Source organism: Nerophis lumbriciformis, linkage group LG18 (genome assembly GCF_033978685.3).
Source record: "Nerophis lumbriciformis linkage group LG18, RoL_Nlum_v2.1, whole genome shotgun sequence".
Classification (NCBI taxonomy): domain Eukaryota; kingdom Metazoa; phylum Chordata; class Actinopteri; order Syngnathiformes; family Syngnathidae; genus Nerophis; species Nerophis lumbriciformis.
The window spans coordinates 33,358,726-33,375,000 of NC_084565.2; the positions used below are offsets into that span (position 1 = coordinate 33,358,726).

The window sequence follows — 16,275 nt, forward strand, 5'->3', positions numbered from 1 at the left end:
TTAAAAATAAATCAAATATTTTCATATTTAGAGCATTTTTTTTTACATAATTAGAGCCCTCTAAACGTGCAATAACACCCATATACTCACCTTTACTCTCATCTCACCCAACATAGAGGCTTTGAGTTTCTTCGACTGTAGATTACAGTAGCCCGGAGGATCTTCCAAGTGTCACTGCTATGGTCGTTATCCAACCACTAAACACAGCTGCGACGTGGAAATACTTTGTCACATCCTAGGGGATTTCTCTCTGTTATAACTGGGCTTTAAGTGCTGAAACCACGGGCTTGTGTGGTTCTGCAAAAACCTGGTCAACTTGACAGTCACAGATGCCTCTATTAGAATTGATGTTAGCATTTACCCTACTCAATGGCCTAGTGGTTAGAGTGTCCGCCCTGAAATCGGTAGGTCGTGAGTTCAAACTCCGACCGAGTCATACCAAAGACTATAAAAATGGGACCCATAACCTCCATGTTTGGCACTCAGCATCAAGGGTTGGAATTGGGGGTTAAATCACCAAAAATGATTCCCGGGCGCGGCCACCACTGCTGCTCATTGCTCTCCTCACCTCCCAGGGGGTGGTCAAGGGTGATGGGTCAAATGCAGAGAATAATTTTGCCACACCTTGTGTGTGTGTGACAATCATTGGTACTTTCATTTTTTTTACTTTTATTTTGTGTTAGCATTGCGTGTCTGCTTTGTCAATCCCCAGAGATCACGTCGAAGCGATGTTATTGATGTTGAAGGTTTTGCGCATCTTGAATCAACAAAGTTCATGTCTACTTTGCTGAGAGCAGTGTTGTTAGCAATAATGGCGCTCCACAACATAACACAGGAACAGAAAACAAGACAATACTGCACCGTGATACATATAAGACATGAATAAGACACATATTACTTAATTGAATTTAAAAATATGTAGAAAATCCTTTAAAAAAAATCCACAATGTGGTGAAGCCACGATCTTTGAAGCACTATGTAGCAAGGGACGACTGTAGTGTACCCGCCGGGTCTTAAAGGCGTCATATTATGATGTATTCTCTAAATTTAAAACACTTCCTTGTGGTCTACATAGCATGTAATAGTGGTGCTTTGGTCAACATTTCGCATAGATTTTGTTTCACAGACCATCTTTAAGCCGCTTTCTTATCGTCTCTTCTGAAAAGAGAGGTGAGGTATTTGCTTCACTAATGTCACTGGTAACATTTTCATTTATTTATGAAAGAGATGCCCTCTCAATGAGATTATTGTCTTTATGCTACATTGTGTAATTTGTCTATAAATAAAAGCATCACACACACTCATAGCTCATTAATGCGGAACAAATGACACACCACTAATAGTTGAAGCCACCTACCTCTCTTCTCCTACTGAAATATCCTCATTGACTGACGACGTGTGATCGACCTCGGACCAACCGCACTCAGTGACTAAACAAACACGCTCACATAAATATTGCGCTTATTACAACCGTAGACAACAGAACACTTCTATTTGAACTTTTATACACTTACTTTAGGTACCTGCTGCATAGACAAGATGCCTGCTCGGTGCGTCTTGTCTACTGTAGTGAAACTGTCATGTCAATTAATTTAGCTTTTACTTTTACAGGGCGCGCCAACCAACGTTCCCTCTAAGGTGCGCGCCTGCGCAATTGAGCACTGCTCAAGCGTCCTCTGCGCACAGCAAATATATGCTGCACACCAAATCAAATCCCATCTGAATTCTAAACAAAATAAACACATTTATTCTGTGTAATTTTGCAATGCACCTCTGAGTGACAGTGACAACAAGCGGCCCTAACGGTGTTAGTCAACACCGTTCAATTCAACACTGTTCAATTATTATAACGTCCATCGAGATGCTTCGAGGACAGGAATTATATTGATCACTTTATTGAACAAAACTGTTTATATTCGGCCATAACCACACCAAAAACATGAGTAAAAAACTTCTATCTCGAAAAACTAGTCATTTTCTGCCGTACAAACCAGGTCAAAACCAACTTGTCATCTGTCACCAACACGCATACCACTAAACCCCTGGTGCGTTTACGGCCACACAAAAAGTCGGACAACTCAAATACCACACAAAGTTACACTATGACTCCTCAGTCATACGTGTGCTTATTCTACTGTCATTTATTATTAATGTTCATTTATTGATATTAATCATGGAATGCTGTTACTAGAGAAAGTTACAGGAATGCACACTTCATCCTATGCTTACATTTCATTGTGCAACATGAGGATGTTTAAGGGGAACTAAATGTGATCTCTGGAAGGGGTACAAATGATTTCCAAAGCAGGACCCCTACCCAGACATATTGTACAATACTAATCCATAGCTTATGAAAAACAAGATTTCTTTTATTTTCATTACAAGTGGGCCAAATCACTAATATTACAAAATAATCTCATGAAAATGACTCCTCTCATTTGAGTGTTATTATAAAAGATTGGTTTGAGACAGGTGTGCTGCTGGTATTGCCACGTGTGATGTTGCTCACATGTGCTCCACTGAATGCTTAGGGAGTTTTTGTGTTTGCTCACGCACATGAACTATTAGAAGAAACATTGGCGCCAACCCAGGAACACGAAAACCACTTACTTAATAAAAATACTGGACAAAATGCATCTTTTGACAGCGCAATACGGAACACATAATTGTGTTTCTAAATACGGGATGATTCCGTGTTTCAAGGGACGTTTGGCAAGCCCATTCAACTAGCATTAATGCCAGCGACGCCATCCTCACGTTCATGTTTCCCTTTAAAATGTCATTTTACTCTTAATGTTGAGTTGAGTTGAGTTTGAGTTTCTTTCAAACGTGCATGCATACAACATGACACATCACAATTTCCAGTTTATTTGTGTGTCGATGATAAAAGGTTTGTTGTTGCCATACTAACTAATTACCTCAGTTTTATCTAAAGATCCATCAAGGTTTGTTTTGAAGCGAAACTGGGTACATAACACATCGCTCTAACTGGTGTGTGACGTGATCATTGCCTGTGCATAATGTGCGCCGGTCAAAACATACACTGTGATTAATCATCATTAATTTATGGTAACGCGGTAATTTTTTTAATTAATCACATGCGTTAATGCGTTAACATTGACAGCCTTTATATATGTACACGCCCAAAGCTACTTCCTGTGTCTAGGGATCTCTCTGTGCTCTGGATATTTCATGTCCGCTCCTGCCTAGTAACTCTCCCAGCACATCGTCAACTCTTCTCTACCACAACACTGACTGTAGTAGATAACGTACCTTGGAATATCCATCCGCCAGTTCTTGCCGCTTACAGCCTTCCCTCTTCGTTAGCTTGCCTCGTACATTGTGGATCTAATGAGATGGGAAAATACCAAACAGAAAAACTGAAAAGGGTTCCAAAGTTCTCTACAGTCTGCTGGAAAAGTAAACATATTACATAAATGTAACTGTATTACAAAATATAGGTGATGCGTTCATTGGAGTGGTGGCCGTGGGAATTTTTCATAACCTACCTACCCTGTTCCGGTTCATAAAACTACTGCACTGTAGTAGTTTGTATTACTATTTTAAAACAATATTTCTCATCTAAAGGTTTGTTTTTCTTTTTAAAAGTCATGTCAAATTGTGTTGTTCTGAAGAGCCAAGCACGGATAAAATTAGTGTAAATTATTTTCAATGGGCAGGGGTCTGCTTTAAGATAAGTGTATTCCATGTTACGAGCTTGGTCATGGAAAGCAATGTGAGGTACAGTACCACTGTATAAATATATATATGTATGTATGTATGTATGTATGTTTTTACCAACAAATACTAGTTTTCAATTGAGACGCTTTTTAATTTTTTTTAGTTTAGTTAAACATGAATGAATGAAATAAGTTTATTTCGGTCATATAATCAACCATCAACACATGTTCTGTTCCAACTTAATGAGCAGTTAATAGATTCAAATACTTAATTATGGGCCTCTGATTTTCCTTCGTTATTGTACTATTTAGTCAATATGGATGTGAAATTTGTTTTAAATTTTATTCAGAAGCTGGATAGGACAAAAAAAATAAAAATAAATTATAAGGACTTCCGGTTTGGCGACAAGATGGAGTAGTCGCACTTTTCCACGCTCCCGCAAATTTCATTCCTACCATTCTGTACAGCTCGACTGAATGCAGTAACTGCTACTAACGTTTTAATAGTACTAATACTTTTTTCGCGCTGAATGAGAAAATGTCTAACAGATCCAAAAAGGAGGAGCAAAGGAAGGAGGACTTGGCGGCAAGTACCATCATGGCTACGCTAACTACAATGCTAGCGGACCACAAGACTTCTCTCTCGTCGGAGTTTAACTGCGCCTTTTCCAAACTCAACAACACGCTGGATTGTATACAGACCACACTTCTGGAAAACCAGAAGCGCCTCTCCTCACTAGAACTCTTTGCCGACACGACCAGCCGAGATATGCTGGCTATAAACACCAAGCTAACATGCGTAACCGAGGAGAACGCGAGGCTAAAAGCTAAGCTAATAGACTTGGAGAGCAGAAGTCGTCGAAACAACATACGAATTGTTGGCGTACCTGAAAACATTGAAGGTCCACATCCAACAACGTTCTTCTCTCAACTGCTGGTCGAGGTCCTGGGTGAACACACGCTGTCGTCGACCCCGGAGCTGGACCGTGCCCACCGCTCGCTAACAGCAAAGCCAGGCCCCGGTGAGAGGCCGCGGGCTATCGTGATATGCTTCCACCGATTCCAGACGAGGGAGCTGGTGGTGCGGGAGGCTCGGAAACGCAGAGGCAAACTAAGGTACAAGGACTCACCGATACACATCTTCGAAGACTACTGCCCCGAAATACTGGAACAGCGGGCCGTGTACCGTGACGTCATGAGGGATCCCTACAATCTGGGCCTCAAACCAGCACTCCACTATCCGGCTAAGCTAATGGTTTCAACCGAGGATGGAAAGAGACGGCGACTCACATCTCTCAAAGACGCCCAAGATTTTGTCAAGTCCCACAATCAACGCAGCCAAGAACATGCAAAAGAGTATTCTCAGTCGGTATGACTTTATTGAAACTTTATTTGATACGGTGTGACTACCCCACAGTGCATGGCAGGGTGGCGCTAGCTTGGCTGACTGCAGCCATGTCTGGATGCCACACTGCTGACACCAACCTTAATAATCAACGCCTGCTTTATCACGATCAACCATGCTAACATAACTCTAACTCCAGGCCTGACCGTGAATATCACATCTGTGTGTACACTCATTGGATCCACTTTCAACCCGCAATATTGTTCATTCTGTTTTATTTTGTTACATCGACACTCAAATTATTTTGTCTCCCCTTTACATTTAGTTATCATGTTCTAATAGATATATATTTTTACACGGTGGTTTACTTCTTTGTTATTTGACCTAGCTGCTGATCTACTTATTTCTTGGTTGGTTACTGTTATTCCTTACCTATACATCCATGATGGTATACATGTTTATGCGCGTGTGTGTGTGTGTGTATATGCATATATATATATAGGTGTATGTATGTGTGTATGTATATGTGTGACACCGCTTGCTTGTACTTTACATTTACTTTATTTTGCCACATGCTTTTTGAGTTGCTTATATTTTATAATCTATTTTTCTCGCTTTCTGAAGTTATCTTAGTACTGGGTACTATGTTTCCTGAGGGAATATATTGCAGTTTTGATGCACTTTAATATGTTCTGACTCAGTTGGAGCCAATCTGTTGTTCTCGGGAGGTGGAAAAACCCGGAAGCCGATATGGATACGTCCATGCAGGCGCAAGGACAGCGCACTGCTGTGAAAAGGACACTTAAGGTTCAGTTTCGACAATGGGGTTCTCAGGTCCTGGGACGATGGCCCTGTAGGTGGTTGCCAGGTTTAATCCACCTGGCATTGTTGTATGTTGTTGTGTCTGTGAGTGTGTGTGTGAGTCTGTTGTGTTTTCTATATGTATGTGTGTTTATTGGTTTGTTTATCTCCTTATTCCTTCCTCTCACGCTTCTGTTTCATCCCCTCCTCTTACTAGTACTCTCTGCAGTCCCCAGTTATCGTGCATCAGCCTCCCTCCTGACCTGCTTGTATACATCAGCCCGTTCTGCTCTCCTAGTTGGACATGGTGAGACATGACAAGCACCAGTAATACACTTAGATTTGTTTCATGGAACGTGAGGGGAGTGGGGAGCGCCACTAAAATTGGGAGGGTCTTGACCCATTTGCAACACCTCAAAGGAGATATATTTTTCATTCAGGAGACCCACCTTCGCAACAGAGAGATTTCACGACTTAAAAGAGGCTGGATCAGCCATATTTTCCATTCAAAATTCAACGAAAGGGCCAGGGGCACAGCTATCCTTATTCGTAGAAATATTTCATTCGAACTCAATCAAACTGTAGCAGACCCGACTGGTCGTTATATTATTGTGTCGGGAAAGCTGCAAGGCACCCCAGTCATACTCGCTAGCGTTTATGGACCCAACTGGGATGACAACTCTTATGTGACTAAATTGTTTACATCATTTCCGAACATTGGAAACCATTTCATCATTATGGGCGGGGACTTTAACCTGGTGCAGGATCCTGTACTGGATCGATCATCTAACAAACTGGCTCCCTTATCTAATTCAGCTAAAACACTGGATACTTTCGCTAAACAGTTGGGTCTTACAGACCCATGGAGACATGCCTCTCCTACAATTAAACAATTCTCCTACTTCTCCCATGTACATCACACTTACACTCGGATAGACTTCTTTCTTCTCGACAATAGATTGCTTTCCAAAACCAAAACATGTAATTACCATAGTATCGTAATCTCCGATCATGCCCCCACCTCAGTCGACATCAATATGGACACTCAACCTAGACCCCTTAAACAATGGCGATTCAACTCAGCCTTACTAGCAGAAGACCGTTATAGGAATTTTCTACACGATCAAATTAAGTGTTTTTTCGAACTGAACGACTCGCCAGAAATTGGAAGAGGTATACTATGGGAAGCATCTAAAGCCTATATTAGAGGACAACTTATATCTTTTGTTTCAAACCTAAATAAGACAGAGACCATTCAAATCACTGGGCTGCTCCGCAAGATTAAGGATCTCGACGATAAATACGCTTCAAACCCAGACCCGACACTATATAAAGAACGCCTTCGCCTACAAACTGACTTTGACCTTATGTCTGTTAATAGAGCGAAATTACAACTGCTCAAATCCAGACAACGATTTTTTGAATCTGGGGAGAAAGCTGGCAGGCTCTTATCCCACCGGGTCAGGGAGGAAGCATCTTCGAGGCTAATCACGTCTATTCGCTCTAACACAGGAGAACTACATACTGATCCAGCTAAGATTAATGAAACATTTGCTGCATTTTATACAACGTTATATACCTCAGACTGCCCCCCTTCCTCAGATGAGCTGTTTGGCGATAAAACATTCCCACAGATAGAATGTGGGGCTGCGAGGGGCCTGGGCCAGCCCATTAGTGTCATTGAGATCACGGAAGCCATCAAATCCTTACAGAGCAATAAGTCACCCGGCCCGGATGGCTTCAGTGCAGAATATTACAAGACTTTCTCCAGTGCTCTTGCTCCGGCTCTAAGAGACATGTATAATGAAGCTTTTCTGCAACATCGCCTCCCAGAAACCTTATCGAGGGCCACCATTTCTCTCATCCTAAAAAAAGACAAAGACCCCCTGCTTTGCAGCAGCTATAGACCAATTTCGCTCTTAAATGTAGATCTAAAAATTATATCCAAGGTTCTCGCTCTCCGGCTCCAAAGGGTGATGCCTTCCATCATCTCGTTGGATCAAACAGGTTTTATGCTAGGCCGGCAATCCTCACACAACACTCGGCGCCTCCTAAACATTATCCATTCGCCAAACCCTTCGACCCCGGAGGTGGTAGTGTCCCTCGATGCGGAGAAAGCCCTTGACAGGGTTGAATGGGAATATCTATTTGAAGTGATGGGTCGGTTTGGTTTTAACGAAGATTTCATTCTTTGGGTTAAACTTTTGTACTCGTCCCCAGTAGCCTCGGTACGTACAAATAATACACTATCCGCCCCAATTTTTCTAAAAAGAGGCACTAGACAAGGTTGCCCGTTATCTCCACTACTGTTTGCTATTGCGATAGAACCCCTTGCTCTCTGGCTGCGCGCTGAGGCGGGCTTTAGAGGTATCACCCGGTCGGACACGTTGCACAAAGTCTCGCTTTACGCGGATGACCTGCTCCTGTACATCTCGGACCCTGCTAGCTCACTCCCGGTAATATTTGACATTTTGGAGCGGTTTGGCACACACTCTGGTTACAAACTTAACTACCAAAAAAGTGAGCTGTTTCCGATTAATGCCTTAGCTAAACAGTTACCACGATCTCTAGCGGCATTCAAATGGGCACATGACGGGATTCATTACTTGGTGATCCTTATTACTCCGGCTATGTCTGATATGCTCCGGGCAAATTTTTTACCTCTAATTGAAAAGATGGAGAAGAACTTTGCCCGCTGGTCTGTTTTACCATTATCTCTCGCTGGCCGGATCAATCTGATCAAGATGATCACTCTGCCTAAATTCCTTTACCTTTTTCAACATATCCCCATATTTATTACTAAATCATTTTTCGATAAATTAGACAAATCAATATCTAAATTTTTATGGGGGGCCGGATTGGCTCGAATCCGCAAGTCTGTCCTACAATCTCCCAAATCTGAAGGAGGGCTTGCTCTCCCCAATTTCAGACAATACTATTGGGCGGCTAATGTACAGAAACTCCTATACTGGATGGATGGAGGCTCTCAGACCCTCCCGGCCTGGGTATCCCTTGAAACGGCAATCCCACACTCCTCATTACATTCTTGCTTATGCTCACCACTCCCTTTCCCATTTAAACTTGAAGGCACAAATACCATCGTATCAATCTCCATTAAAATATGGAACCAGCTACGAAAACACGTGGGTTCTCAGGGCCCATCTATATTGACCCCGCTACTTAAAAACCAATTATTTAAACCTTCCCGTACTGACCCCGCATTTATGACTTGGCACGATCATGGTATCACCACTGTGAAAGACCTCTATGCAGACGGAGTGTTCTCATCCTTCACTGAACTCTCTTCCAAATACGATCTGCCGAACTCCCACTTTTTTCGTTTCTTTCAGGCGCGGGACTTCGTAAAGAAGCAGTTTCCACACTTTCCAAATCGTCCTCCGGAAACTCTTATAGATACATTGTTATCTTTGAGCCCTAATCATAAAAAATGTATCTCCGTGTTATATACCTCCTTAAGCTCAGTTGCTCCAAACTCTATATCAGTGATAAGAGCCTCGTGGGAGAGCGATCTTAATACCAACATATCCGATCAACACTGGAACTCGGCCCTGAAACTGGTTCACTCCTCCTCAATATGTGCCCGTCATAGTCTCATCCAATGCAAAGTAATCCATAAAATTCACTACACTAATTCAAAACTATCCAAAATCTACCCCACTGTTAGCAATACCTGCAATAGATGCAAACAATCTCCGGCTGATCACGTCCATATGTTCTGGTCCTGCTCTAAACTATGTTCCTTTTGGGAGGACATTTTTGACACAATTGGAAAAGCATACGGTCAAAACTTTCCTCCCAACCCATTATCAGCCATTTTTGGCGTATGCCCCGATAACATGTGCCCGGTACCACTAAAACGCGCTGTTGCTTTTACGACTTTGCTAGCCAGGCGATTGATCTTGTTTAATTGGAAGCTGGCTCGCCCCCCCATCACAGCCGTTGGATTAGAGAGGTTCTCTACAATCTAAAACTGGAAAAACTTAGGTTTTCGCTAAAGGGCTCGGTTCAAGCATTTGAAAGCTCATGGAGCCCTTTTTTGCTGTATGTCAACTCTCTTGACCTATGCCCAGATGCAGATGAGGAATAATCTCCCTTTTATTTATTAGTATTATTTTATTCTATTTTTTATTTTATTATATATTATTATTATTATTATTAATTTTTATTTTATTTTATTATTATATATATATTTTTTATTTTATTTTATATATATATATCTGTTTGTCTCTGGCCGCGTATGTGTGTGTGTGTGTGTGTGAGAGAATGTGTCTGTCTTTGTCGTCTTACTTGTTACACAATTGCGCCATTTGTCCCTCGTTAGTGGGACCTGAGTGGGGTGGGAGGGTGGGTGGGTGGTTTGGGTTTTAAGGGAAAGGGTGTGAATCATTTACTGCCTTTAAAATTGTACTGTTTTGACTTGTACTTTTTTCTGTCTGTTTGAAAATGCCAATAAAAAAAGTTGGAAAAAAAAATAAAAAAAATTATAAACCGGTCAGACAGCTTTGCGTCCAACTGACAACATGACCACACCTCAAGAGCAGACGTGTTCTTTCACTTGACAGTGATTTTATCGAAGCAAGACAACAAAAGGAATGGCAGACGAGGGTAAGTATAAAACTATTCTTTATGTTGTTGAATAGTTACATGAGGACATTGAATTGATCACTAGTGGAATTGATGTTAATCATCTCCTCTAAGCAAGCTTTAATAGTTCATGCTCAAATACTTACAGAGCACCACTCTGTTCTGACGGCTATAGTCTTTTGAGAAACTTCTTTTAAAAAAATCTGAAAAGTCCACTTGCGATCGATTGACTGCCCTGAAAAAGCTGTTAATGAATAGTTAAATAGGTGTTACTTATTTATAGATTCAGTCAAAATATGTATCTTCTTGTTTTGTGTGGTGGTGGTGGGTGTGTATTCTTACCAGAAGTTGTCAGACAGGAAAATCCAAGAACTGGTTCAGGAACTTTAGGTTCCTTCTAGAAGTGTGTGGTTTAGTTTTTGTGGTCCATTTCAGGTGTATTAAACAGTACATAAATAATAATTGTCAGTGTGTCGCTCACGCCTACAACACAAACACAACACTTTTAGCCTGTTAGTGTGAACATTCAACTCACTTAGGTTTAGGCAGATAACTACACAAATGGCGTGTTACTAAGTATTGATACAGCACGTAAGTCGTGAATATTTTATGTGATTTACCTTCATTCGCAGTCCTGTGAGCAGCTGGAGTTGGTGCTTCAAAGTCGGGCTGAATACTTTATAATCTTCTGTAAATACGTTTGAAAGAGTCCGTCCATTTCTTGCAGTTTCGCATATCGCAATGAAGTTTGTAAAAATGAATTAACAACATTAAACGGCATACTACCGTATTTTTCGTACTATAAGTCGCAGTTTTTTTCATAGTTTGGCCGGGCTCCAGTGCGATTTATATATGTTTTTTTCCTTCTTTATTATGCATTTTCGGCAGGTGCGACTTACACTCCGAAAAATACGGTAGTTTAAATACTACGGCTGAGTAGAAATAGTTCCACATCGCAAGATATTTCTACTAATCAGCGTTCTTCAGCACGTAGATACCCCACAAAGGTTCTTGCAAACTCGAAAGTTCCTTTCGTTCTTCCTTCTCTCCATTGTCAAGTGGCGAAATACACAAGAAATAGGAAATATGCAAGTTTTTCCCGCGTAGTCTAATGGTGGCTGAAATTTTGAATACAACGTTTTGGGAACACCCAACTGTGTTCAACCAGTCAGCGTTCGCCAGCACAGCCCCTGATTCTTTAGGAACTTCCAAAAGTCCCACAAAGCTACTTGGAAGTATAATAGTTCCTGAGGAACTTTCTTTACCCGGGTAGTTTTTGGTGGAAGTTCCTTTAAAAGTTCCTCCGTTGAAAAAGGACCTAATTTCTTGTGGATGAAATCAGATGGAAAAGACATTTCAACCAACGCTGTGTCAATCCAAAAACAGTACAAGCTCAGCTAATGAAGATTGCGTGTATATTCAGTAACTGACACTAAAAATATTTTTTGTACAAAATTGTGTGCAGTGCTTCTGCGGTTTGCCGTGGTGATTTGTCCCGAAATCACAGAAGAACACCAAACTGTTCAAAAACTGAACCTTTTTTCCTGGAAGAAATAAAGTAGTTAGAGAGCTGTCTGATTCCCGGTGATCAGTCCCACCGGGATCGATGGCAGGATTCGGCTACTCAGGCGCAGGATGTTACAGCGAGCTCCGTGTCCTAACGAGCCTTTATCGTGTGCCCATCTTGAAACATTCTACAAACACTTTTACTAAAATATTTTTGTGTGCATACAAACAGATTTTATATAATAAGAGTTGTGAAAGGCCATGACACTGCCAGATGTTTTTGTAGACATGACGTCACATCAGGAAGCTGCAACCGCTATGAGGAAGTTGAAAAGGGATTCTTTTTCCAATATTTAAAGAAGACATGATGAAGCATAGTGACTCAGGTGTTTTCTGGATTCGATTAATTTCAGCCAAAAAAACAAACCATACAAAAATTGAGGCATGGGCAAATCGAGCTACATCTGTAGTAGTTGGGATGTCAAGGCTCAGATAGTAGTAGAGCAGCCAAGCTAGCAACTTGAGGGTTCCGGTTTCGGCCGTTGTGTCCTTGGGCAAGACACTTCAAACACCTTGCTCCCAGTGTCGTGGTGTGCCTTGTTTTTCAGAAATCTAGAATGTTTCTACTAGGAGTTGCGGTTTTGATTTCTTTCCCATTTATTTAGAGTTGACTCAAATGATTGTGACTTCTTAAAGGGGTCATACTATGATTTTTTTTTTTACTACATTTAAATTACTTGTTTGTGGTCTACATAACATGTAATGGTGGTTCTTTGGTCAACATGTTAAATAGATTATGTTTTACAGACAATTTTCAAGCCACTTTATAATCAAAATGGGCGTTTTGTGGGCAGTCTTATTTATAAAAATTAAATCTGTTATTATTATAATTTATTTGTCATGTTCTACTCTCTTGTTTCTTTGAACATAATAATGTTGCCAGTATGATTTGCTATAGCCGAGGTCACAGGGGGAACAGCGCCTCTGCTTATGGTAGTTAAACGGTGCACTAAAATCTGGCTCTGATAAGAACAATTGACCAAATTCTCAAAGATATTCCCCATCCCAACACCTGAGAAAACGTTTCAATCCAACTGTTTATATCTGAGGAAGTGATAATTATCATGACTGGTGCACTTCCAATACGGATATTAACTCAAGCTTCTTACTTTGCAGTGCACATACCGGAGAGAAGAATGGTCCTGATTGGTGATAGATGGAGTGGTAAAAGCTCCTCTGGCAACACCATACTCAAGACAGAAAGTTTCGAATGTGGCCGGACGAGAACCGCACAGTTTGAAATGAGACATGAAAAAGTAGAGGGCCGAAATCTGGTGGTGGTTGATGCTCCGGGATGGAAGCCCTCACGGTCCCTCAGAGAGATCCCAGAGGGGGAAAAACAACGATTCAAACTTAATGTCTGTAAATGCCTGCCTGGGCCTCACGCTTTCCTCCTTGTCATTCCTATTGATTCTGCCTTCTCCATCGACCAGAGGAAAACTGTGGAGGAACACATGAAGCTCCTGGGGGAACGGGCATGGAGATACTGCATGGTGTTGTTCACTTGTGGGGACGTCCTGGAAAAGAATACCATTGAACAGCACATCGAGAGTGAGGGCCCATCGCTCAAGTGGTTGATAGAAAAGTGCAATGACAGGTATCATGTGTTAAACAACAAGGACAAGAGCAACTCATCTCAGGTCACACAGCTGATAAAGAAGATTGATGAGATGGTGGAATACCACAACGACGGCTTCTACGAGCTAGACGAGTGTACACTTCTCACCATTGAGAAAAAACAGGAAGAAGTGGTTAAGAAGGCCGTAGAGAGAAGGAGGCGGGCAGAAGAGCACAGAAAGCAAATGGAAGTGGTCACTGCGGGTGAGGATTTCACTCTGAAAATCAGTTTTGTTTGCTATAGTTTTCTTTGCAAATTCAAGGCAACAGCAGGAAAAAATTTACTTTGACTAGATCGCTGGTTAGGTATAGTAGCACAGATATAGTTACATACAATTGCTGTTCACAGTGGATTTTTGTTAAGTCTGTTTTGGTGGTAAATTGTTGTAAATGCACATTTTACAGTCACTTATGACACAATAACAGGGCTAAAGTCCGCATATACACTACTAAAACATAAGCATTTATAACCTACTGCAACATGATTTTTCTAGTTGAAAGTGAATTCTTGTAGGCTTAAATGTGAACATTTCTACTGACACAGACAGCGCATGATATAGCAAAGTTTTTTTCCCCTAGTTTGTAAGGTAAACATTTTAGAGCCTCGTATGACTGTAAGTCACACACCATAATGTCACCTTTTATGGTGTGGGCCCGATAGTGCGGTCATGTGACTGCAAGGCTCAATTTAATTGGTGAAATGAAGTCAAACGTCACTTGGAAGAAGCCTCTCTGACAAGCCAAAACATACGTCTTTGCAAGCAGTAATCAATAGATCATGAACAAATATAATGATATGAATACATTTAACAATCGGAATGAAATACAATGTAAAAACTATATTGCAATAAAAGTAGTCTGACGAGTACAATTTATTCACTTCTGTGACTTATCTCATTTAATAGGATTTAAAAATCTCATCAGGAGCTTAATTTGTTAAAACACCAGCATTGAACATTTCCCTTTTTTTTCCTGACATACAGAAATAAGCCTCCGGAAACTTCAGATCGTTCTCCTGGGGAGTCGGTTCGTCGGGAAAACCTCCGTAGGAAACACCATCTTGGGAATCAAAGAACATGAAAGGGGAAGGACAACTCAATCGCTGGTCCAACAAGGCTCTGTAGGTTGGACGAAGATAACAATTGTGGACACGCCAGGCTGGTGGAAAAGCTTCGCTGCCTGCGACACTCCAGAAGTGATCAAAGATGAGGTGAAGCAGAGCATCTTCATGTGTCCACCAGGTCCCCATGTATTCCTCCTCGTGATAGATGCAGAATCATCCTTCAACGGCAAGCACCTGGATGCAGCCACCAGTCATGTTGAGCTGCTGGGGGAGGGCGTGTGGAACCACACCATGGTAGTTTTCACCAGGGGTGATTGGCTGGGAGAGCGCACCATAGAGGAATACATTGAGGGAGAGGGGAAAGCCCTACAGTCTCTAGTGGATCGATGCGGTAACAGATATCATGTTCTGGACAACAACAATGAAGATGATGGCACTCAGGTCAACCAGCTGCTGGAAAACATCACTGTGACAATAGCAGGGAACCAAGGCCGACAATTTATACCCGATAACCAGATGCTGATGGCCCTGACGAAGAAAACAAGACAAGTAGAAGAGGCTGCCAAGCTGAGGCAAAGCCAAGTGAAGGCTACACGAGCAGTCGGGAAAGGTACTGCTCACCCTGTCTCATTTGTTAATGCACTTTGGCGTGGTCCAGAAATAGTTATACTATTTGGCATTCCGGACCGAATTTTCTACAGTAAAGGGTAAATGCGGGGCCGGTTCCTGGTATATTCACTCTATGCTGTTGTTTAGGGCCACATGATCAAAACGGCTCTGACCGCGTTTATGTCAATTTAGATGTGCATTGTTAATTAATGACATTTGGAGCCACTTAAGTTTCTACTTGTAAAATCAAACCCTAATATTAAAGATGGGGCTACAAACAAAATAATGTCAAAAAAGCCTTGCTAAGTGAGTCAATGTGTGGTTCTATGTCAAGTATTGTTGGCAACATGTGCTGTAGTCCAACTTTTTCTTACTGTTTCCTCCTAGGTTCTACCTACAAGTTAAAAGAGCTTAGAATTATGATACTTGGCCAAAAGCTGGCTGGAAAGACATCCGTAGCAAATTACCTCCTGGGAAGCACTGTGTTCCCCACACATCCGAACGAAGAGTGCAATGTGCAGACAGTGCAGGTTGCTGACAGAGAAGTCACAGTGGTCGACACAATGGGATGGCATTGCGAGTCCTTCCGCTGCTGCGAGAAGCAGGACCAAGAACTAGTCAGAGGTCTAACGTTGAGCCCAAAGGGTGTCCATGCAGTTCTGATAGTGATCCCATTGGACCTGAAATTCAAGGAGGCTGAGCAGGATGCCCTTGAGGATCACGTGAAGCTCTTTGGTGACATTGTCTGGAACCACACCATTGTTTTGTTCACAAACCCGGACATCCTGGCAGATATATCTCTGGAGGAGTACATTGAGAGAGAGCACCGTGCGCTACAGTGGCTGTTGGACAAGTGTGGAAACAAATATCACACTTTGAATACAACAAAGAAAGCAGGTGTGAGCCAGGTCACCCAGCTGTTTGAGAAGATAGACGAGATGTCAGCAAAGAACAGGGGCCACATTTTCCACCCTGACAAGAAGGAAATC

At 41.8% G+C, this 16,275-nt stretch overlaps 1 protein-coding gene across 1 annotated transcript in view; it reads left to right on the top strand.

The window, feature by feature from the left end:
• Positions 1-10,127: 10,127 nt before the first annotated feature.
• The window catches only part of LOC133617851 (GTPase IMAP family member 8-like), a 9,600-nt gene continuing 3,452 nt past the window's right edge, over positions 10,128-16,275 (top strand). Inside the window, exons 1-4 of the mRNA XM_061978163.2 lie at positions 10,128-10,452; positions 13,114-13,818; positions 14,598-15,287; positions 15,674-16,275. The exon at positions 15,674-16,275 is cut by the window's right edge and continues 172 nt beyond it. Coding sequence (XP_061834147.2) covers positions 10,440-10,452; positions 13,114-13,818; positions 14,598-15,287; positions 15,674-16,275 — 2,010 coding nt within the window. The 5' untranslated portion in view covers positions 10,128-10,439. The remainder of the gene's footprint in view (positions 10,453-13,113; positions 13,819-14,597; positions 15,288-15,673) is intronic.